This window comes from Mustelus asterias, chromosome 14 (assembly GCF_964213995.1).
Source record: "Mustelus asterias chromosome 14, sMusAst1.hap1.1, whole genome shotgun sequence".
Classification (NCBI taxonomy): domain Eukaryota; kingdom Metazoa; phylum Chordata; class Chondrichthyes; order Carcharhiniformes; family Triakidae; genus Mustelus; species Mustelus asterias.
In genome coordinates, this window is record NC_135814.1 from 5,101,489 (window position 1) to 5,126,153 (window position 24,665).

Below are 24,665 nucleotides of genomic sequence, written 5' to 3' on the forward strand. Positions count from 1 at the left end.
GTGACGATCATGAGGGGCCACGGGCTCAAGGTGAGAGGGGCGAAGTATAACTCAGATATCAGAGGGACGTTTTTTACACAGAGGGTGGTGGGGGCCTGGAATGCGCTGCCAAGTAGGGTGGTGGAGGCAGACACGCTGACATCGTTTAAGACTTACCTGGATAGTCACATGAGCAGCCTGGGAATGGAGGGATACAAACAAATGGTCTAGTTGGACCAATGAGCGGCACAGACTTGGAGGGCCGAAGGTCCTGTTTCCTGTGCTGTACTGTTCTTTGTTCTATTCTTATGTTCTTATTGGGATTATATACAATGGGAGTGAAGGGGATCAAGTTTGCTTTATTGGAATGATATAGAATACAAATGAAAGGGAAAGGGCTGGCCCAGAGGATTGGAGGATTGCTAATGTGGTCCCGTTATTTAAGAAGGGTAGGAAGGATAACCCGGGTAATTATAGGCCGGTGAGCTTGACGTCCGTGGTAGGGAAGTTGTTGGAGAAGATTCTTAGAGATAGGATGTATGCGCATTTAGAAAGGAATAAACTCATTAACGATAGTCAGCATGGTTTTGTGAGAGGGAGGTCATGCCTCACTAACCTGGTGGAGTTTTTTGAAGAAGTGACTAGAATGGTTGACGAGGGAAGGGCCGTGGATGTCGTCTATATGGACTTTAGTAAAGCGTTTGACAAAGTCCCTCATGGTAGGTTGGTGCAAAAGGTTGGATCTCATGGGATAAAGGGGGAGGTGGCTAGATGGGTGGAGAACTGGCTTGGTCACAGAAGACAGAGGGTGGTAGTGGAAGGGTCTTTTTCCAGCTGGATGCCTGTGACTAGTGGTGTTCCACAAGGCTCTGTATTGGGACCTCTGCTGTTTGTGATTTATATAAACGATCTGGAAGTAGGTGTAACTGGGGTGATCAGTAAGTTTGCGGACGACACGAAAATGGTTGGACTTGCAGATAGTGAGGAACATTGTCGGAGGCTACAGAGGATATAGATAGGCTGGAAATTTGGGCAAAGAAATGGTAGATGGAGTTCAATCCAGATAAATGCGAAGTGATGCATTTTGGTAGAACTAATGTAGGGGGGAGCTATACGATAAATGGCAGAACCATAAAGGGTGTAGATATGCAGAGGGACCTGGGTGTGCAAGTCCACAGATCCTTGAAGGTGATGTCACAGGTGGAGAAAGTAGTGAATAAGGCATATGGCATGCTTGCCTTTATAGGACAGTGCATAGAGTATAAAAGTTGGGGTCTGATGTTGCAGTTGTATAGAACGTTGGTTTGGCCGCATTTGGAATACTGCACCCAGTTCTGGTCGCCACACTACCAGAAGGGCGTGGAGGCTTTAGAGAGAATGCAGAAGAGGTTTACCAGGATGTTGCCTGGTATGGAAGGGCTTAGTTATGAGGGGAGATTGGGTAAACTGGGGTTGTTCTCACTGGAAAGACGGAGGATGAGGGGTGACCTAATAGAGGTGTATAAAATTATGAAAGGCATAGATAGGGTGAACGGTGGGAAGCTTTTTCCCAGGTCGGTGGTGACGTTCACGAGGGGTCATAGATTCAAGGTGAGGGGGGGGGGGAGGTTTAACACGGATATCAGAAGGACGTATTTTACACAGAGGGTGGTGGGGGCCTGGAATGCGCTGCCGGGCAAGGTGGTGGAGGCGGACACACTGGGAACGTTTAAGACTTATCTGGATAGCCACATGAACGGAGTGGGAATGGAGGGATACAAAAGAATGGTCTAGTTTGGACCAGGGAGCGGTGCAGGCTTGGAGGGCCGAAGGGCCTGTTCCTGTGCTGAATTGTTCTTTGTTCTTTGTTCCATTGAGATTCTATACAGGGTTAGTGAATGGGAAGGGATTTGATCAAATGGGATCTGTATAGAGGGAGTGAAGAGAAGAATTTGGGTCTTTTGAGATTCTGTACAATGAGTGAGAATGGAAAGGGGTTTGGGTCCATTAAATTAGGTACAGTGCAGTTATATGGAAAGGAGACATAGAGAAGGTGAATCAAATGAGGTATATTTAATTAGGATTACATGCAACTTTTCATGCCAAGGGTCTGGTTCATTGAACCCTTTGGACTCCTGGCAGCCAGATAACAACACCTTTAACATCCTGAAGACAACATCTTGCTGTGATTGAAAAGATTCATGTGAACCCATTAGATTTCTCAACTGTGGGAGTGAGCATGGTGTGTTACCATGGCAATGTGAAGGCTGGGAATTAAAAAAAGAAAGATTTTAATTGATATAACGCCTTTCATCACGCCAGGATGTTGCAAAGTGCTTTAGAACTAATGAGGTACTTTTGAAATGTAATCACTGTTGTAATGTATGAAACCTGGCATTCAATTTGTTCACAGCAAGCTCCCACAAACTATGGAATAAAAGATCATATAATTTGTTTTCACAATCTTAGTTGAGGGATAGATATTGGCCAGGACAATAAAGAGAATTCCCCTGCTCTTCTCTTGAATAATGAAATGGGTGGATTACTTACGTCGATCTAAAACGGCAGATGAGGCCTCAGTTTAACATCATTGCCAGAAAACGGCACCTCTGACACTGCACCACTCCCTCAGTACTGCACTGGGAGGGCCAACTCAGATTTTGTACTCAAGTGTCTGGAGTGGGATTTGAACCCGCTCTTGAGACAGAGGTATTAGGGTGGCATGGTGGCACAGTGGTTAGCACTGCTGCCACACAGCGTCAGGGACCCGGGTTCGATTCCCGGCTTGGGTCACTGTCTGTGCAGCGTCTGCACGTTCTTCCCGTGTCTGCGTGGGTTTCCTCCGGGTGCTCCGGTTTCTTCCCTTACTCCTTACAATAATAATAGTCCAAAGTTCCTCCTACAAGAGGAGAGTCCTCATTACTGTTCATTTGTGAATTTTCAAGTTCAGTTTTGTAGACAGTCCAAAGACATGCTGGTTAGGGTGCATTGGCCGTGCTAAATTTTCCCTCCGTGTACCTGAACAGGCGCCGGAGTGTGGCAACTCGGGGATTTTCACAGTAACTTCATTGCAGTGTTAATGTAAGCCTACTTGTGACACTAATAAATAAACTAAACTACCCACTGAGGGGATTAAGAGTAACTGTACTCTTGCTGAGTAAGTGTAACCATGCCGATGCATCCACCCAGGCAAAACTCTTGATTTATCTGGAAGTTTCTGAACCTCGCTTCCCTTTTTGTCCACAGGCCACCGATTTGAGGACAACCCTGGAGTTCGTCGCCATTTGGTCAAGAAACCGTCAAAAAACCAAATAAGTAAAGTTAGCATCAAAATCCCCCAAACCAGCATGAAAAAGATACGGCCCGACAAAAAACCCCATGAGGTATTTAGCATCCTTCTGCACCTTCACTCTCTCATTGTTCAACGTAACATGTCACTTTCATTTAGATAGTGCTTTTCATGACCTCAGGTAATCCAAAAGGGCTTTACAGCAGATGAAATATGTTTTTTTGAAGTATTATCATTGTCGTAATGTAGGAAAGATTATGAGAGGCATGGACAGAGTGAATAGTCAGAAGCTTTTTTCCAGGGTGGAAAAGCCAATTACTAGGGGGCACAGGTTTAAGGTGCGAGGGGCAAGGTTTAAAGGAGATGTACGAGGCAGATTTTTTACACAGAGGGTGGTGGGTGCCTAGAACTCGTTGCCGGGGGAGGAGTGGAAGCGGATACGTCTTGACAAATACATGAATAGGATGGGAATAGAGGGATATGGTCCCCGGAAAGGTAGGGGGTTTTCGTTAAGTCGGGCAGCATGGTCGGTGCAGGCTTGGAGGGCCAAAGGGCCTGTTCCTGTGCTGTAATTTTCTTTGTTCTTTGAAACACCAATTTGCACACAGCATGCTCCCAGATACAGTAATAAAATAATGATCAGGTTTTTTTAAATTGATGTTGGTTACGGAATAAATATTGTTCAGGACACCAAGAATGAACTATCTTGCCCTTCTTCAAAATAGAGGAAATGGGATTTTTTATTTCCCCGCCCCCCCCCCCCCCACACCTCGCCCCTCACGGGGGTCAGATAGGTCCTCAGTTTCAGCCCTTCATCTGCACCTTTGACAGTGCAGCACCCACTCAGTCTTGTACTAGGCGTGTCAGCCTGGATTATAGCCTCAAGTCTCTGGAGTGCAACTGGATTCATGTCTGAATTATCGTAGAATCATAGAATCCCTACAGTGCAGAAGGAGGCCATTCGGCCCATCGGGTCTGCACCGACTCTCTGACAGAGCATCTTTCCCTGGACCACCCCACACCTATCCCTGTAACCCCTCACATTTACCCCACTAATCCCCTAATCTACACATCTTGGGACACTAAGGGGCAATTTAGCATGGCCAATCCACCTAACCTGTGCACCTTTGGAGCGTGAAGTGTAATCCATTGAGCTACAGTGATGTACTCAAGGCCAGTGCTCCATGAGACTTGTGTTGAGCCAGCATTGGACATTTGTGTGTGTGACTTCTCGGCCTTTTGGCTAAGATCAAGTGTAGTGTCGGCACCCCATTGTCGGCCGCACTTGGTTGAGGTCATTGGGTTACGCTGAGGCTTCATATGTTTCATATGAAGCAATTTTTAAAAGCGGCATCTCGGCCTTTTGGCTAAGATGCAAATGAGCTCAAGTCTTGGAGGAGGATCCTCCCCCTTCTCCAATCAGCTTGACTCATGTAGATCAGGCCCAGGACAGGGTGGTTTTGGTCTCCCGTCCTGTCTTGTCAGCCTGGATCTGAAATGTCTCAACTTGTTGAGACTCTGAATTGGATTTGATTTGATTGAATTGGAAAAGTATAAAAAAAGGGGGTTTGGTGTTTAGGCTACATCGCACTGTTAGCATCTCCTGTCTCCGCACCATTGCCACCACCCCACCAATCTCAGGACAATCTCACTGAGTATTTACTTCACTCCACATTCCCCATTGTTTGCGCAGGTTTTTGTTGAGCTGAATGAGCTGGTCATGGGTAAGAACAATGAGATGATGTGGCAGGAGACAGCTCGCTGGATCAAGTTTGAGGAAGACGTGGTATCAGAGACGTACAAGTGGGGCAAGCCGCATGTGGCATCCCTCACATTCCGCAGCCTCCTGGAGCTGAGAAAGACTATTGCACAGGGTGAGTGCTGTTGCAAAGTGCATCTTCTGACTTGGCCATGCTCTTTACTCTTTCTGTTTTACCCTGAACTGAGCTTCCAACTCTAGGTCCTCTCCATCACCAAGACAACCTACTTCCCTCTCTCTAGTATTTTCTGTCGACCTCTCAGTTGCTTCTGAAACCTCCCTTGTGCCTTTGTTACCCTCAGAGTTGACTATTCAATGCCAACTCCCATCCTAGATAAACTTGTGCTCTTCCAAAACTCTGCTGCTAACTTGCAACAAGTCCTGTTTATCCTTGGTCCAGGTACTTGCCAACCTACATTGGCTCCTGGTCTGTCATTGCCTCAATTTTAAAATTCCAATCCTTTTTTTTAATAAGTTCCTTCATAGCCTCACCCCTCCCCTATCTGAAATCATCACCAGCCCAACAACCCTTCGAGACCTTTTTGTCCCTCCATTCTGGCTTCTTACATATCCTCAATTTTAATCTCTCCACCATTGGTGGCAGTGTTTTCAGATGCCTAGGCTCCAAGCTCTGAAATCTCCTTCCCATTCCTCTCTGCCTCCCTGTCTCCCTCTGCCAACATCCCTGTAATGACTTCAATCAGGCCATTGAGGTTGGTCTATTGGAATATGAACTCTCTGATTAAGGAGTAACGTGCTCCTGGGCCTGGCAAGGCGTGCCATCTACAGGTCCAGGCAGCAGGCAATCGAGGGGGTCATCCAACCCAACTGTCTGCCCCTCTACCGCGGCTATATTCGCAAGCCGGGTGTCCCTGGAGAGGGAGCATGCAGTGTCCGGGGGCACAGATGATGCCTTCCATGCCCACTGGGCACCGCAGGGACTGGGGTGTATTATTGACCCCTTTAATCACATTTTAATTTGATGTTTTAAGTTTCCTTTCCACTTTGTCTTTTGTTTCGGGTGGTTCTCCATTTAGGGAGCTGCCCCTTTTTGAGTTGTCCTTAAGTTAGTTAGATTATGTTGATTTGGTTGGACCCCCCCTCCTCCCCCCCCCCCCCCTCCTCCCCCCCCCCCCCCCTCCTCCCCCCCTTCCCCCCCCCCCCCCCCCTCCTCCCCCCCTGCAACCCGTTTAATGTCAACTGACCGTTCTGACCAGCTTTTGGTCACCTGTCCAAATATCTCCTCATGTCAAATGTTGTTTGATAGCATTCCTATATAGTGCCAGCAGACCCTTTACTATGATAAAGGTGTTGATTAAATGAAATGTTGTTGTTCTAAAAGTTTACAGGTGCTCTGTCTGGGTAATAGAGATGATGTGGAGATGCCGGCGTTGGACTGGGGTAAACACAGTAAGAAGTTTAACAACACCAGGTTAAAGTCCAACAGGTTTATTTGGTAGCACTTGTGTGGCTTTTGCTACCAAATAAACCTGTTGGACTTTAACCTGGTGTTGTTAAACTTCTTACTGGGTAATAGAGTACAAAGGCAATTATTGGCAGCATTTCTTTGTCAGAGAATTCTCATGGCAGGTCTCGAGATACAGGAGAACAGATGGCCAAGAACTGAATGAAGAATCTATTCTGACCACTTGACACAAACCTTCCTTACATCATGGTCAGGAATTGTAAATAGAGAGGGGATGGGAGAGGAAATGCAAAGAGGCTGAGAGAAAGTCAGAGGAATGTAAATTAGGGGGAAATGTTGGGGCAGAGTGTTGTTGGGGAGAGAACATAGAACATAGAGAACATAGAACATTACAGCGCAGAACAGGCCCTTCGGCCCACGATGTTGCACCGACCAGTTAAAAAAAAAAACTGTGACCCTCCAACCTAAACCAATTTCTTTTCGTCCATGAACCTATCTACGGATCTCTTAAACGCCCCCAAACTAGGCGCATTTACTACTGATGCTGGCAGGGCATTCCAATCCCTCACCACCCTCTGGGTAAAGAACCTACCCCTGACATCGGTTCTATAACTACCCCCCCTCAATTTAAAGCCATGCCCCCTCGTGCTGGATTTCTCCATCAGAGGAAAAAGGCTATCACTATCCACCCTATCTAAACCTCTAATCATCTTATATGTTTCAATAAGATCCCCTCTTAGCCGCCGCCTTTCCAGCGAAAACAATCCCAAATCCCTCAGCCTCTCCTCATAGGATCTCCCCTCCATACCAGGCAACATCCTGGTAAACCTCCTCTGCACCCTCTCCAAAGCCTCCACATCCTTCCTGTAATGTGGGGACCAGAACTGCACACAGTACTCCAAGTGCGGCCGCACCAGAGTTGTGTACAGTTGCAACATAACGCTACGACTCCTAAATTCAATCCCCCTACCAATAAACGCCAAGACACCATATGCCTTCTTAACAACCTTATCTACTTGATTCCCAACTTTCAGGGATCTATGCACACATACACCTAGATCCCTCTGCTCCTCCACACTATTCAAAGTCCTCCCGTTAGCCCTATACTCAACACATCTGTTATTCCTACCAAAGTGAATTACCTCACACTTCTCCGCATTAAACTCCATCCGCCACCTCTCGGCCCAACTTTGCAACCTGTCTAAGTCTTCCTGCAAACTACGACACCCTTCCTCACTGTCTACCACACCACCGACTTTGGTGTCATCAGCAAATTTGCTAATCCACCCAACTATACCCTCATCCAGATCATTAATAAATATTACAAACAGCAGTGGCCCCAAAACAGATCCTTGAGGTACACCACTTGTAACCGCACTCCATGATGAATATTTACTATCAACCACCACCCTCTGTTTCCTATCCGCTAGCCAATTCCTGATCCAATTTCCTAGATCACCCCCAATCCCATACATCTGCATTTTCTGCAGAAGCCTACCATGGTGAACCTTATCAAACGCCTTACTAAAATCCATATATACCACGTCCACTGCCTTGCCCCCATCCACCTCCTTGGTCACTTTCTCAAAAAACTCAATAAGGTTAGTAAGGCACGACCTACCTGCCACAAAACCATGCTGACTATCACCTATCAATTCATTACTCTCCAAATAACTATAAATCCTATCCCTTATAATTTTTTCCAACATCTTGCCGACAACAGAAGTGAGACTCACCGGTCTATAATTCCCGGGGAAGTCTCTGTTCCCCTTCTTAAACAATGGGACAACATTCGCTAACCTCCAATCTTCTGGTACTATACCAGAGGCCAACGACGACCTGAAGATCAGAGCCAGAGGCTCTGCAATCACTTCTCTTGCCTCCCAGAGAATCCTTGGATAAATCCCATCCGGACCAGGGGATTTATCTATTTTCAGACCCTCCAGAATATCCTGCACATCCTCCTTATCAACTGTAATACTGTCTATTCTACTCCCTTGCAACCCAGTGTCCTCCTCAGCTATATTCATGTCCCCTTGCGTGAACACCGAAGAGAAATATTGGTTCAATGCTTCACCAATCTCCTCCGGTTCCACACATAACTTCCCTCTGCCATCTATAACTGGCCCTAAACTTGCCCTAACCAACCTTCTGTTCTTGACATACCTATAGAACGCCTTAGGATTCTCTTTAACCCTATCCGCCAAAGTCTTCTCATGTCCCCTTTTAGCCCTTCTAAGCTCGCTCTTCAACTCCCTCTTAGCCAATCTAAAGCTTTCTAGTGCACTACCCGAGTGCTCACGTCTCATCCGAACATAAGCCTCCTTTTTCTTTTTAACCAACAAAGAAACTTTTTTGGTGCACCACGGTTCCCTAGCCCTACCAATTCCTCCTTGCCTGACAGGGACATACCTATCACAGACTCGCAGTAGCTGCTCCTTGAAAAAACTCCACATGTCGGACGTTCCCAGTCCCTGTAATCTCCTAGTCCAACCTATGTTTCCTAATTCTCTCCTAATAACCTCATAATTACCCTTCCCCCAGCTAAAACCACTGGCCCGAGGTTCATGCCTATCCCTTTCCATCACTAAGGTGAACGTAACCGAATTGTGGTCACTATCACCAAAATGCACACCAACTTCCAAGTCTAGCACCTGGTCTGGCTCATTTCCCAGCACCAGATCCAATATAGCCTCACCTCTAGTTGGCCTGTCTACATACTGAGTCAAAAAACCTTCCTGCACGCTTTGAACAAAAACTGACCCCTCTAACGAGCTAGAGCTATAACAATTCCAGTCAATATTAGTCAAGTTAAAATCCCCCATAACAATTGCCCTATTACTTTCACTCCTAAGCAGGATTGACTCCGCAATCCTTTCCTCAACCTCTCTAGAACTTTTAGGAGGTCTATAAAAGACTCCCAACAGGGTGACCTCTCCTCTCCTATTTCTAATCTCCGCCCATACTACCTCAACAGATAAGTCCTCATCAAACCTCCTCTCTGACACTGTGATACAATCTCTGACCAATAATGCTACCCCTCCCCCTCTTCTACCTCCTTCCCTACTTCGACTAAAACATTTGAACCCCGGGACCTGCAGCATCCATTCCTGCCCCTGCTCTATCCATGTCTCTGAAATAGCCACAACATCGAAGTCCCAGGTACTGATCCACGCTGCAAGTTCACCCACTTTATTGCGAATACTCCTGGCATTGAAGTATACACATTTCAAACCCTGCTCCACCCCACCTCTGCAATGCCGTGCATTGCAGTCCCCATCCATGCATCCCTCACTTTCAGCCCCACTACTCAGGATCCCTCCCCCCCCCCGAATCAGTTTAAACCTCCCTGCATGGCCTTAGCAAATTTACCCCCCAGGATATTGGTCCCCTTCTGATTAAGGTGTAGACCATCCTTCTCATAGAGGTCACACCTTCCCCAGTACGAGCCCCAATTGCTTAAGTACCTGAACCCCTCCCTCCTGCACCATCCCCTCAGCCATGAATTCAAACCTTCCCTCTCCCTATTCCTCTCTAAACTATCCCGTGGTACAGGCAAGAGTCCAGAGATAACCACTCTGTCAGTCTTGGCCTTTAGTTTCCACCCCAACTCCATAAATCCCTGCCTAATATCCCCTTCCCCTATCCTCCCTATGTCGTGTGTCCCCACATGTACAATAACTTGTGGTTTATCTCCCTCCCCCCTAAGAGTCCTGAATACCCTGTCAGACACATCCCGGACCCCAGCCCCTGGTAGGCAACACACCAACCCTGAGTCCCTACCTTTAGTTCCGACCCTCCTATCTGTCCCCTTAATTGTGGAGTCCCCAATCACAAGGCCCAGTCTTTTACAGCCCCTAACCACCTGAGCTTTCTCACTCGGCTCACCCCCAGAGATCTGCTCTCTATGCTCAGTTGATTCCTCCTCAACTGTAGCCTCCAGCACCGAAAACCTATTATGGAGGGGAACCGCCCCAGGGGATTGTCTTCCCGATTGCTTCTTACCCCTCCTCCTGGCATTGACCCAAGCCTCATTTCTAGGAGTTACTATTTCTCTATAACTCCTATCAACTTCCACCTCCGCCTCCCGAATTATGCGGAGTTCCTGTACCTCCCCCTCCAGCTCCTTTACACGCTCCTCCAGAAGCTGCAATCTAATGCACTTCTTACAACTAAAATCTCCTGAAACACTACTGGATTTCCTCACCACATACATCCCACAGGAGATGCAGCATACTGCCTGAACTGCCATCCCTGAAGCCATTACCAGCAAGAAAAAAAGAAAACAAAAAACTTCCCCACACTTATAATTAGGTTAGAGGAGGATGGAAGGGTGGGATCCTCTACCAGTGTAGAGGATCGGGTATCTCCTCTGCACCAATTTATAGGGCTAGGGGCCCGAGAGAAAAAAAAACTACTACTGAGGGGGAACCTCCCAGGTAACTGACTTTTAAAGTTAAAATAAAAACCCTTCCCAGACTCCTTTGCTGCCCACTTCTAGTTTTCACTTTAAACTTGAAAAACTGCTGTTAAAGTAAAGGCCAAAAAAATACACACACTAGCTGACTAATTAAATAAATAAACAATTCAATTAATCCAATTAATCTCTTACCAGCACTGCTGCTTTTCAATCACCCCTCTCAGCTTGCTCCAGTGGATCAATGAGGGGGAACCTCCCAGGTAACTGACTTTTAAAGTTAAAATAAAAACCCTTCCCAGACTCCTTTGCTGCCCACTTCTAGTTTTCACTTTAAACTTGAAAAACTGCTGTTAAAGTAAAGGCCAAAAAAATACACACACTAGCTGACTAATTAAATAAATAAACAATTCAATTAATCCAATTAATCTCTTACCAGCACTGCTGCTTTTCAATCACCCCTCTCAGCTTGCTCCAGTGGATCAATGAGGGGGAACCTCCCAGGTAACTGACTTTTAAAGTTAAAATAAAAACCCTTCCCAGACTCCTTTGCTGCCCACTTCTAGTTTTCACTTTAAACTTGAAAAACTGCTGTTAAAGTAAAGGCCAAAAAAATACACACACTAGCTGACTAATTAAATAAATAAACAATTCAATTAATCCAATTAATCTCTTACCAGCACTGCTGCTTTTCAATCACCCCTCTCAGCTTGCTCCAGTGGATCAATGAGGGGGAACCTCCCAGGTAACTGACTTTTAAAGTTAAAATAAAAACCCTTCCCAGACTCCTTTGCTGCCCACTTCTAGTTTTCACTTTAAACTTGAAAAACTGCTGTTAAAGTAAAGGCCAAAAAAATACACACACTAGCTGACTAATTAAATAAATAAACAATTCAATTAATCCAATTAATCTCTTACCAGCACTGCTGCTTTTCAATCACCCCTCTCAGCTTGCTCCAGTGGATCAATGAGGGGGAACCTCCCAGGTAACTGACTTTTAAAGTTAAAATAAAAACCCTTCCCAGACTCCTTTGCTGCCCACTTCTAGTTTTCACTTTAAACTTGAAAAACTGCTGTTAAAGTAAAGGCCAAAAAAATACACACACTAGCTGACTAATTAAATAAATAAACAATTCAATTAATCCAATTAATCTCTTACCAGCACTGCTGCTTTTCAATCACCCCTCTCAGCTTGCTCCAGTGGATCAATGAGGGGGAACCTCCCAGGTAACTGACTTTTAAAGTTAAAATAAAAACCCTTCCCAGACTCCTTTGCTGCCCACTTCTAGTTTTCACTTTAAACTTGAAAAACTGCTGTTAAAGTAAAGGCCAAAAAAATACACACACTAGCTGACTAATTAAATAAATAAACAATTCAATTAATCCAATTAATCTCTTACCAGCACTGCTGCTTTTCAATCACCCCTCTCAGCTTGCTCCAGTGGATCAATGAGGGGGAACCTCCCAGGTAACTGACTTTTAAAGTTAAAATAAAAACCCTTCCCAGACTCCTTTGCTGCCCACTTCTAGTTTTCACTTTAAACTTGAAAAACTGCTGTTAAAGTAAAGGCCAAAAAAATACACACACTAGCTGACTAATTAAATAAATAAACAATTCAATTAATCCAATTAATCTCTTACCAGCACTGCTGCTTTTCAATCACCCCTCTCAGCTTGCTCCAGTGGATCAATGAGGGGGAACCTCCCAGGTAACTGACTTTTAAAGTTAAAATAAAAACCCTTCCCAGACTCCTTTGCTGCCCACTTCTAGTTTTCACTTTAAACTTGAAAAACTGCTGTTAAAGTAAAGGCCAAAAAAATACACACACTAGCTGACTAATTAAATAAATAAACAATTCAATTAATCCAATTAATCTCTTACCAGCACTGCTGCTTTTCAATCACCCCTCTCAGCTTGCTCCAGTGGATCAATGAGGGGGAACCTCCCAGGTAACTGACTTTTAAAGTTAAAATAAAAACCCTTCCCAGACTCCTTTGCTGCCCACTTCTAGTTTTCACTTTAAACTTGAAAAACTGCTGTTAAAGTAAAGGCCAAAAAAATACACACACTAGCTGACTAATTAAATAAATAAACAATTCAATTAATCCAATTAATCTCTTACCAGCACTGCTGCTTTTCAATCACCCCTCTCAGCTTGCTCCAGTGGATCAATGAGGGGGAACCTCCCAGGTAACTGACTTTTAAAGTTAAAATAAAAACCCTTCCCAGACTCCTTTGCTGCCCACTTCTAGTTTTCACTTTAAACTTGAAAAACTGCTGTTAAAGTAAAGGCCAAAAAAATACACACACTAGCTGACTAATTAAATAAATAAACAATTCAATTAATCCAATTAATCTCTTACCAGCACTGCTGCTTTTCAATCACCCCTCTCAGCTTGCTCCAGTGGATCAATGAGGGGGAACCTCCCAGGTAACTGACTTTTAAAGTTAAAATAAAAACCCTTCCCAGACTCCTTTGCTGCCCACTTCTAGTTTTCACTTTAAACTTGAAAAACTGCTGTTAAAGTAAAGGCCAAAAAAATACACACACTAGCTGACTAATTAAATAAATAAACAATTCAATTAATCCAATTAATCTCTTACCAGCACTGCTGCTTTTCAATCACCCCTCTCAGCTTGCTCCAGTGGATCAATGAGGGGGAACCTCCCAGGTAACTGACTTTTAAAGTTAAAATAAAAACCCTTCCCAGACTCCTTTGCTGCCCACTTCTAGTTTTCACTTTAAACTTGAAAAACTGCTGTTAAAGTAAAGGCCAAAAAAATACACACACTAGCTGACTAATTAAATAAATAAACAATTCAATTAATCCAATTAATCTCTTACCAGCACTGCTGCTTTTCAATCACCCCTCTCAGCTTGCTCCAGTGGATCAATGAGGGGGAACCTCCCAGGTAACTGACTTTTAAAGTTAAAATAAAAACCCTTCCCAGACTCCTTTGCTGCCCACTTCTAGTTTTCACTTTAAACTTGAAAAACTGCTGTTAAAGTAAAGGCCAAAAAAATACACACACTAGCTGACTAATTAAATAAATAAACAATTCAATTAATCCAATTAATCTCTTACCAGCACTGCTGCTTTTCAATCACCCCTCTCAGCTTGCTCCAGTGGATCAATGAGGGGGAACCTCCCAGGTAACTGACTTTTAAAGTTAAAATAAAAACCCTTCCCAGACTCCTTTGCTGCCCACTTCTAGTTTTCACTTTAAACTTGAAAAACTGCTGTTAAAGTAAAGGCCAAAAAAATACACACACTAGCTGACTAATTAAATAAATAAACAATTCAATTAATCCAATTAATCTCTTACCAGCACTGCTGCTTTTCAATCACCCCTCTCAGCTTGCTCCAGTGGATCAATGAGGGGGAACCTCCCAGGTAACTGACTTTTAAAGTTAAAATAAAAACCCTTCCCAGACTCCTTTGCTGCCCACTTCTAGTTTTCACTTTAAACTTGAAAAACTGCTGTTAAAGTAAAGGCCAAAAAAATACACACACTAGCTGACTAATTAAATAAATAAACAATTCAATTAATCCAATTAATCTCTTACCAGCACTGCTGCTTTTCAATCACCCCTCTCAGCTTGCTCCAGTGGATCAATGAGGGGGAACCTCCCAGGTAACTGACTTTTAAAGTTAAAATAAAAACCCTTCCCAGACTCCTTTGCTGCCCACTTCTAGTTTTCACTTTAAACTTGAAAAACTGCTGTTAAAGTAAAGGCCAAAAAAATACACACACTAGCTGACTAATTAAATAAATAAACAATTCAATTAATCCAATTAATCTCTTACCAGCACTGCTGCTTTTCAATCACCCCTCTCAGCTTGCTCCAGTGGATCAATGAGGGGGAACCTCCCAGGTAACTGACTTTTAAAGTTAAAATAAAAACCCTTCCCAGACTCCTTTGCTGCCCACTTCTAGTTTTCACTTTAAACTTGAAAAACTGCTGTTAAAGTAAAGGCCAAAAAAATACACACACTAGCTGACTAATTAAATAAATAAACAATTCAATTAATCCAATTAATCTCTTACCAGCACTGCTGCTTTTCAATCACCCCTCTCAGCTTGCTCCAGTGGATCAATGAGGGGGAACCTCCCAGGTAACTGACTTTTAAAGTTAAAATAAAAACCCTTCCCAGACTCCTTTGCTGCCCACTTCTAGTTTTCACTTTAAACTTGAAAAACTGCTGTTAAAGTAAAGGCCAAAAAAATACACACACTAGCTGACTAATTAAATAAATAAACAATTCAATTAATCCAATTAATCTCTTACCAGCACTGCTGCTTTTCAATCACCCCTCTCAGCTTGCTCCAGTGGATCAATGAGGGGGAACCTCCCAGGTAACTGACTTTTAAAGTTAAAATAAAAACCCTTCCCAGACTCCTTTGCTGCCCACTTCTAGTTTTCACTTTAAACTTGAAAAACTGCTGTTAAAGTAAAGGCCAAAAAAATACACACACTAGCTGACTAATTAAATAAATAAACAATTCAATTAATCCAATTAATCTCTTACCAGCACTGCTGCTTTTCAATCACCCCTCTCAGCTTGCTCCAGTGGATCAATGAGGGGGAACCTCCCAGGTAACTGACTTTTAAAGTTAAAATAAAAACCCTTCCCAGACTCCTTTGCTGCCCACTTCTAGTTTTCACTTTAAACTTGAAAAACTGCTGTTAAAGTAAAGGCCAAAAAAATACACACACTAGCTGACTAATTAAATAAATAAACAATTCAATTAATCCAATTAATCTCTTACCAGCACTGCTGCTTTTCAATCACCCCTCTCAGCTTGCTCAGGGGTTGGGGAGAGTGTAAATGGGGAGAGGTTGGGTAGAGGGGTTGGGGGAGAGTGTAAATGGGGAGAGAGGGGTTGTGGAGAGTGTGAATGGGGAAGAGTGGGGTTGGGGATGAGTGTGAATAGGGAGAGGGGGGTTTGGGGAGAGTGTAAATGGGGAGAGAGGGGTTGTGGAGAGTGTAAATGGGGGAGAGGGGTTGGGGGAGAGGGGTTGGGGGAGAGTGTAAATGGGGAGAGAGGGGTTGTGGAGAGTGTAAATGGGGAAGAGAGGGGTTGGGGATGAGTGTGAATAGGGAGAGAGGGTTTAGGGAGAGTGTAAATGGGAGGAGGGGTTGGGGAGAGTGTAAATGGGAGGAAAGGGGTTGGGGGAGAGTGTAAAAGGGGAGAGGGGTTGGGGAGAGTGGAAATGGGGAGAGAGGGTTTTGGGGGAAGAGTGTAAATGGGGAGAGAGGGGTTGGGGGGATTGTAAGTGGGGAGAGAGGGATTGGGGAAGAGTGTAACTGGGGAGAGATGAGTCAGGTGGTATGTAAATGAATTGGGAGGTCTGCGATTGCTGTCAGTCCTGGATAGGAAGTGTTACTGAACGCGGTGCGTGTCTCTCTGGCAGGGGCAGTGCTGCTGGATCTGGAACAGAAAACATTGCCCGGGATTGCCCAGCTGGTGGTGGAAAACATGGTGATCACTGATCAGATCAAATCGGAAGACAGGGCCAATGTCCTGAGAGCGCTCCTCGTCAAACACAGGTATCCTCAAAGGAGGGGAGGCAATCACACACCCCTACCGCCCCCCTCTCCGCCCCCCCGCCCCCCGACCATAGAATTAGTGGTGGTGGGAGCATTGAGTATTTTTTGTTTGTTCTTTGACAGAGTGTACACGCTCCATTCACTGTTGATGGGCTCACTCAACCATTAAGCGTCAACCACATTGCTGTGACTCAGGAGTCACATGTAGGCCAGACCGGGTAAGGACGGCAGATTTCCTTCCCTAAAGAGCACTAGTGAACTAAATAGGTTCATAGGACAATCGGCTTTATGTGCTACCTACTAAAATGAAATTTAATTCACGTGCCCAGAACATTAGCATAGGCATCTGGATTGAAAGTCCAGCGACATCACCATTGCACTATCGTCTCCCCCCCCTGGCTCCTGACTTGCATCTAATAAAGGGATTTGGGTGGTTTATATATAGATTAACTGATTAACTGAAGGGTTAACTGAGGGGTTAACTGAGATACAGGCTGGGATCAAAAGGCCAGAGAGATTTGCAGAAAAAATGAAAAATACCTGAGTGTGAGTTACAGACTGGAATTTAATCAGAGGGTGTGGTTGAGATATAGAATAACATATACCCAGGAGTGAGATACAGGCTGAAATCGATTCAAAGGATTTGGGTGCTTTATATATAGAATAACAGATAATCCAGGAGTGAGTCACAGACTCAAATTTAATTTGGGAAGTATAGCCGTTTGATGGTATAGAACTTCAGTATTGTTAAAAATAAAATTGTCAAAGCTTTTCATCTTGCACTCATCAGGACATTCATACACAAGAATATAATGTCAGGGAAATGAACAAATTTTTATTGACTGAGAAGAGAGTGCTAATTGGTTGGCAAGTTGGTTTTGTTTAGTAGAGGTGTTGCCATGGAGAGTGCAGTTGATGTTGATCGACAGTTAACTGCCAAGGTTGATCAAGGTGAATGAACCAATGAAAGGTTGTCATTTATTTTGTTTAGCTGAAACAGGCTCAATTTGTGTACCTGTTCTTTCTGTCTGCAAAGGAGAGGGCCCTGTATATTAGTATATGCAGCTCCCAGTATAGCAAATGTGCCACACTGCGTTCCAGCTGACTACCTTAAATTGGTTGTGAGCTCAATTCTTAGCACAGAATCATAGAATCTCGACAAGGGAGAAGGGGGTCATTTGGTCCATCGAGCTTGCACCGACAACAATCCCACCCAGGCCCTAACCCCGTAACCCCAAGTATTACCCTGCTAATCCCCCTGACACTAAGGGGCAATTTACCATGGCCAATCAACCTAACCCGCACATCTTTGGAGTGTGGTTAGAAAACCGGAGGAAACCCGTGCAGACACAGGGACAATGTTCAGACTCCACACACATATTTAGCAACTGTTTCCCGATTGCAGAATCACATCCATTGTTGGACGCTGCGTTTTGAGTTATGCAAGCACTGGCTGGTTGGGTATGCTCTGTACGTTGCCTGTTGTGAACAGCGGAAGAGATGTACTAGTTGAGAAACCTGCCAGGGAATTCTCTACCAGACACTACTCTCCCTTCTCAATATGCATGTTGGGATTCTCACAGTTCCACACGCAATAGGTTGATCTTATTGGCAGCCTGGTTAATAGGGCCCAAGCCATTTGTTCACCATGATGTTGAAATAGAGCGTATCAGGATAATGACGTCCTTGTTTAGATCATTGCTCACTGTATATCGCACAAACTCATCAACGGGCCTAAGGCCATAGTTTTTGGCCCAGAAACGTGGCATGCCTACCTCAGATTTATCTCAAAAAATTGAGCAGTGGGTGAAGCTAGTCATAGAAACATCGAAACACAGAAGATAGGAGCAGGAGGAGACCATTCGGCCCTTCGAGCCTGCTCCGCCATTCATCACCATCATGGCTGATCGTCCAACTCAGTAGCCTAATCCTGCTTTCTCCCCATAACCTTTGATCCCATTCGCCCCAAGTGCTATATCCAGCCGCCTCTTGAATACATTCAATGGTTTGGCATCAACTACTTCCTGTGGTAATGAATTCCACAGGCTCACCACTCTTTGGGTGAAGAAATGTCTCCTCACCTCCGTCCTAAATGATCTACCCCAGATCCTCAGACTGTGACCTCTGGTTCTGGACTCCCCCACCATCAGGAACATCCTCCCTGCATCTACCCTGTCCGGTCCTGTTAGAATTTTATAAGTCTCTATGAGATCCCCCCCTCATTCGTCTGAACTCCAGGGAAAACAATCCTAACCTAGTCAATCTCTCCTCAAACATCAGTCCCGCCATCCCCGGAATCATTTCACACTGCTACAATGCAGTGGCATTCGCACTAACAGGATGCTGCCGTCAAACCAAACAACCGTTCTGCCTACCACACAAATGAATAATCTGGGATATGAATTTCAGTGCCAATGTGGTGCTAGTTATGTAGGTCGTAAGTCCCAAAGACTGGCAGTTGATATCAAATAACATGTTCCAGCCACTGTTTGCAATGGGCAAGGTACAGACAGTCCCCAACCAGCCCCCATGCTTCCAGAACTCAAGACATGGTGTCCAACATTAGATGTGACTCTGTGATTGGGCCGCATTTGCTAAATAATCCTCAGTCTGCTAAGAATTACGCTGACAACCAATCTGAGATCCTCACTCAGGCCTCAATGGTTTCATGGTCATCATTAGACTTTTAATTCCAGATTTCTATTGAATTTAAATTTCACCATTTGCAGTGGCGGGTTTGGAACCCCGGTCCCCAGAGCATTACCCTGGGTCTATGGATTGTTAGTCCAGCGATAATACCACTGTGCCACCACCTCCCCACAACGTGGGAAGCACGACAGCAGCCAACTTACTCGCACCAAGCTCCGAACAGCAATAATAATTAGATAATCTGTCCTAGTGATGTTGATTGAGGGATAAATATTGTCCCAGGACACCAGGGAGAATTTGGAATTTGTTGCTCTTCTTTGTTCTCACTTCATGTCATTTTTATTTTACATCCACCTTAGAGGTCAGATGGAGCCTCAGCTTAATGTCTCATCTGAGAGGTGGCACCTCCAACAGTGCAGCACTCTCTCTGTACTGCAGGGAACGCTTAGCTTGGATTCTGTGCCCAAGTCTCCAGAGTAGGACTTGAACCCACAAACATTTGGCACAAAGGTGAGAACATTACACTGAGTCATGGCTGAAAAACATGAGAAAGACCCTGAGGGGACAAAGGGAACTAATAGGAAAGCCAGCATGGACTGAATGATAATGTCACTGAATGGGAGTGTTTCACAATACACTGTTCCTGGACCCTGGTACCATTCTGCTACATTGTCCTTAAAACCTTCAGCCCACTGCCAAGTTCTCCTTGAATATTTGGATTAAGTTGCCACTTTGTGTTGCAGCCACCCTAACGATGAAAAGGAAGGCATCTTTTTCCCTCGGAATGTCTCCGGCTCCACCAAAGCCGCCAGCCTGAATTCTCACCATCTCCACCACGAGCACAAGGTGTCGAAAGACTCTTTCACCACAGTGCCCCTAATGGGCGAGGAACGTATCGAGGTGCAAGACCCCAAGAAGTCAGAGACAGAGTCTCAGGTGAGGCAGGATCGCATGAGGGCGTAGCCAGCGGACATTGACTGTATTTATTTTATTTTTATTACAGTCACAAGTAGGCTTATGTTAACACTACAATGAAGTTACTGTGAAAATCCTCTGGTCGCCACACTCCGGCGCCTGTTTGGGTACACTGAGGGAGAATTTAGCATGGCCAATGCACCCTAACCAGTACATCTTCAGGACTGTGGGAGGAAACCGGAGCACCCGGAGGAAACCCACGCAGACACGGGGAGAATGTGCAGACTCTGCACAGACAGTGACCCAAGCCAGGAACCGAACCCAGGTCCCTGGCCCTGTGAGGCAATAGTGCTAGCCACCGTGCCGCCCTGGATTAGGCAGAGAAAGGTGTCATGGCGCGAGGGACACAAGGCACCTGAGTCTTGACTTCTCCTGAATTCTCCCCCCCAGTAATGCAGTTGAGGCTGGGGATTAATTACTTTCCATAACCAAGGTTGATAGTTTCATTTTTTCTTCACACAAAGGGTTGTGAATCTGTGGAATTCCCTGCCCAGTGAAGCAGTTGAGGCTACCTCATTGAATGTTTTTAAGGCAAGGATAGATAAATTGAACAGTAAAGGAATTAAGGGTTATGGTGAGTGGGCGGGTAAGTGGAGCTGAGGCCACGGAAAGATCAGCCATGATCTTATTGAATGGTGGACCAGGCCTGAGGGGCCAGATGGCCTACTCCTGCTCCTAGTTCTTATGTTCTTATGCTCTTATTTCCCTTAATACCCTGACTCAAAAACAATGCAAGGATGAATGATATAGTTGCTGTAAAGAGAGACACGTTTCTGAAGCTTCTCCTCTTCCATTCACCAGGACAAATACAAGAATTCCAAATTTCAGATAATCACAATTTATCCCACGAGAGAAAAGGGCTGTTGATTGGTTGGCAAGTTGACTCTGGTTAGCTGAGGCTTTGCGATGGAGAAAGCAATGGGGGATCTGATCGAGGTATATAAAATTTTAAAAGGGATTGATAAAGTAAATGTAGACCAAATGTCTCCTCTTCTGGGGCAATTTGGAACAAGAGGTCACAGGTATAGGTTGAGAGGTATAGATTTAAAACTGAGGATGAGGAGGAACTATTTCTTGCAGAGGCTGGTGTATTTGTGGAACTCGCTGCCCCATAGCGCGGTGGGGTCTGAATCATTGAACGATTTCAAGAGGGAGATAGACATATTTCTAATTAAAAAAAAGGAAAGAGGGATATGGGGAACAGGTGGGGAGGTGGATTTGAGACCAGGGAGAGATCAGCCATGATCTGATTGAGTGGCGGAGCAGGCTCGAAGGGCTGAACTTGCCAACTTCTGCTCCTAATTCCTATGTTCCTATTTGGACAACCTTTTCTCCTATAGTATAAACTGTCGTGATTGTTTGAAATTTGGCATTCTTGTGTCTGTCCTGACGTAAAGCTTTGAAACAAGATCCTCTCTCTTTTCAGCGATATTCAAGTTCAGTATTACCAAGCAATTGTTTGATGAAGATAGTTAATGGAGTTAAGAAGCAGGTAAGACACAAGTTAACTAAATGGTGGAGTAGGATGAGTGAGCTACTCCTGTTCCTGTTTTTCCCCCCAGGCCTATCCAGGACGAGGCAACTGTTGGGGGTTCCAGTCCACAAAGTTAAGTGTACCGGGGAGGGCGTTACAGGCTGCAATTTAAAAGTAAAGTTTATTTATTAGTCACAAGTAGGCTTACATTAACACTGCAATGAAGTTACTGTGAAAATCCCCTAGTCGCCACACTCCGGCGCCTGGTCAGGTACACCGAGGGAGAATTTAGCACGGCCAATCCACCTGACCAGCACATTTTTCGGATTGTGGGAGGAAACTGGAGCAGACACGGGGAGAATATGCAAACTTCACACAGACAGTGACCCAAGCCGGGAATTAAACCCGGGTCCCTGGAGCTGTGAGGCAGCAGTGCTAACCACTATGCCACCATGCCACCCAACCCTTTAATTAAAGCATTTGCTTAGTTTATGGAAAAACTGCCTCCCCATTTCAGCCATGGCCTGGTACAGGCTTCAGCCTGTGATTGGGCTGTTGGAGTAGTCTGCTGGACAGCGAGTGGCGCCCAATGCTATGATAAGAAAGATAATAATAATAGGATATAGCAGGATAATACCAAGCAGGATGGGGAGAATCCTTCATTTTGCTGTGTCTGTGTTGGTGACGGTGCGGCCCCACATGGTACTGAAAGATAGAAGCCCAGGAACAAGGCAGGTTCACCTGGTGCTGGCCCAGAGTAAAACAGCTCCTGAAGCATTGCCAGGTGACCCCTGCCAGACTGGATACTTGGCATGGAAGGACATTGTTGAGCTTGTTTAGAGACACTCCCTGATGCAGAGCATTGGGTTTGTTTAGAGACACTCCCTGATGTCGAGCATTGGATTTGTTTAGGGACACTCCCTGATGTAGAGCATTGGATTTCTTTAGAGACACTCCCTGATGTCGAGCATTGGATTTGTTTAGGGACACTCCCTGATGTAGAGCATTGAGATTATTTAGAGATGCTCCCTGATGTACAGTTTCGGGTTTGTTTAGAGACACCCCCTGATGTAGATCGTTGGGTTTCTTTCGAGACACTCCCTGATATGGAGCAATGTTCTTCACATGGAGAAGATTTAGTAGAGGGGCATAGTCATGAAGAATTTTGAGTGTAAATAAGGAGAAATTTTTGATTGGCAGGAGGCTGGGTAAACAAAGGACACACATTTAAGATAATTGGTAAAAGGACAAAGGGGAATTTTTGAAAACTTTTCTTGTGATGTTGAATGTGCTGCCTGAACAGGCGGTAGAAACAGATTCAGTGAGAACTTTCAAACGGAAATTTGATACATACTTGAAAAGGAGAAAGTTACAGGGCTGTGGGGGGAAGCACAGGAGAGTGGGACTATTTTACACGCTCTTTCAAAGAGCCAACACAGGTGTGATGGATCGAGTGGCCTCCTGCTGTAAGATTCTATGATCCTGTATGTACAAGCAGGGAAAATCTCCCCTTTTCTTGTGAACTTTCCTCAAATTCCTTTTTCTTTTTAGCTATCTTTAAAAGCTTCAATGAACCGCAATAGTGAGAGACACAAAAGGAAAGCAGAGCAGAGACTCATGGAGAAGATTCCGGAAAATGCAGAGGCAACGGTGGTCCTCATCGGTATGTTATACTCTGACCTATGGGGAAATGATTGGCTATTTCAATGAAGTCCACTCACTGAACAAGAACAAACATTGTCCCTGCATGTAGTGATTCAGAGGTGGGTGATGAATATAGGTGCCTCCCCACTGTCCATATATCAGGAGGCAGATACAGAGTAAAGCTCCCTCTACACTGACCCCATCAAACACTCCCAGGACAGGTACAGCACGGGGTTAGATACAGAGTAAAGCTCCCTCTACACTGTCCCCATCAAACACGATGTGGAGATGCCGGCGTTGGACTAGGGTAAGCACAGTAAGAAGTCTCACAACACCAGGTTAAAGTCCAACAGGTTTATATCAAACACTCCCAGGACAAATATGGCATGGGGTTAGATACAGAGTAAAGCTCCCTCTACACTGTCCCCATCAAACACTCCCAGGACAGGTACAACACGGGGTTAGATACAGAGTAAAGCTCCCTCTACACTGTCCCCATCAACTCCCAGGACAGGTACAACACGGGGTTAGATACAGAGTAAAGCTCCCTCTACACTGTCCCCATCAACCCCCAGGACAGGTACAACACGGGGTTAGGCACAAGTAAAGCTCCTCTACATTAATTTGAGGGTCAGGTGTTGGGAAAACTATTGTGTAGTCAGACCCACAAACTCTGCTAGCAAGGTGAGTTTATCCGGTACAACTGGCATCCCTTTGGCTCCCCTTTGAAATGGACCTGGACCGGTCCCCGGGTTATATATGTCTGTTTGCAGTCCTTGTAGGGATAGCAAGTTCTGATGTGCGAGTCTCCTGGTCTTTTGTGATTACAAGGAGTCTCTACAGTGAGGTGTGAGATTCTACAGGCTCAGTGAGTAATTCCGAGACAAAGGGCCAACCCTGACATCATGTGACTTGTAGCAGTCGTCTTTTTGATTCAGCAGAAAGTTTTTTTTTGCATGGTAAGATAGTAAAATTGTGGGTTTCCTTTCCCAGTAATGGAAAAAAATAACTAATTAAACTAAACCTTAGGTTAGTGTAATTAACAAAGAAACAAAGAAATGGCTGAAGAACTGAATTTGTACATCGCTTCTGTCTTCAGAAAGCAAGATATAAATAATGTACCAAAAGTTCTGAGATTTTAGTGAGGAGTTAAAGGAAATTAGCATTGGTAGAGAAATGGTTTTGGGGAAACTGATGGGATTGAAGGTGGATAAATCTCCAGGGCCTGATAATCTTCATCCCAGGGTATTTAAGGAGGTGACCCTAAAAATAGTAGATCCATTGGTGATCATTTTCCAAAATTCTTTGGACTCTGGAATGGTTCCTAAAGATTGGCGGGTAGCTAATGTAAGCCCACTATTCAGAAAGGGAGGTAGAGAAAGAGTTGAGTCTGGGGGTACTGATGAGGTTTTCAACAGCAGATGAAGGGGGGCAGCGGTAGAGTTGGGGCAAGGTGACAAAGGTACAAATAGGCAGTCTTAGCAATCGCATGGATATGTGGTCAGACACTGATTTCCG

The 24,665-nt window shown here is 44.9% G+C and overlaps 1 protein-coding gene across 1 annotated transcript in view; it reads left to right on the forward strand.

The window, feature by feature from the left end:
- Positions 1 to 24,665, forward strand: part of LOC144503482 (anion exchange protein 3-like) — a 111,509-nt gene that overhangs the window by 43,434 nt on the left and 43,410 nt on the right. Inside the window, exons 6-10 of the mRNA XM_078227827.1 lie at positions 3,205 to 3,341; positions 4,941 to 5,121; positions 16,270 to 16,405; positions 19,798 to 19,990; positions 23,055 to 23,166. Coding sequence (XP_078083953.1) covers positions 3,205 to 3,341; positions 4,941 to 5,121; positions 16,270 to 16,405; positions 19,798 to 19,990; positions 23,055 to 23,166 — 759 coding nt within the window. The remainder of the gene's footprint in view (positions 1 to 3,204; positions 3,342 to 4,940; positions 5,122 to 16,269; positions 16,406 to 19,797; positions 19,991 to 23,054; positions 23,167 to 24,665) is intronic.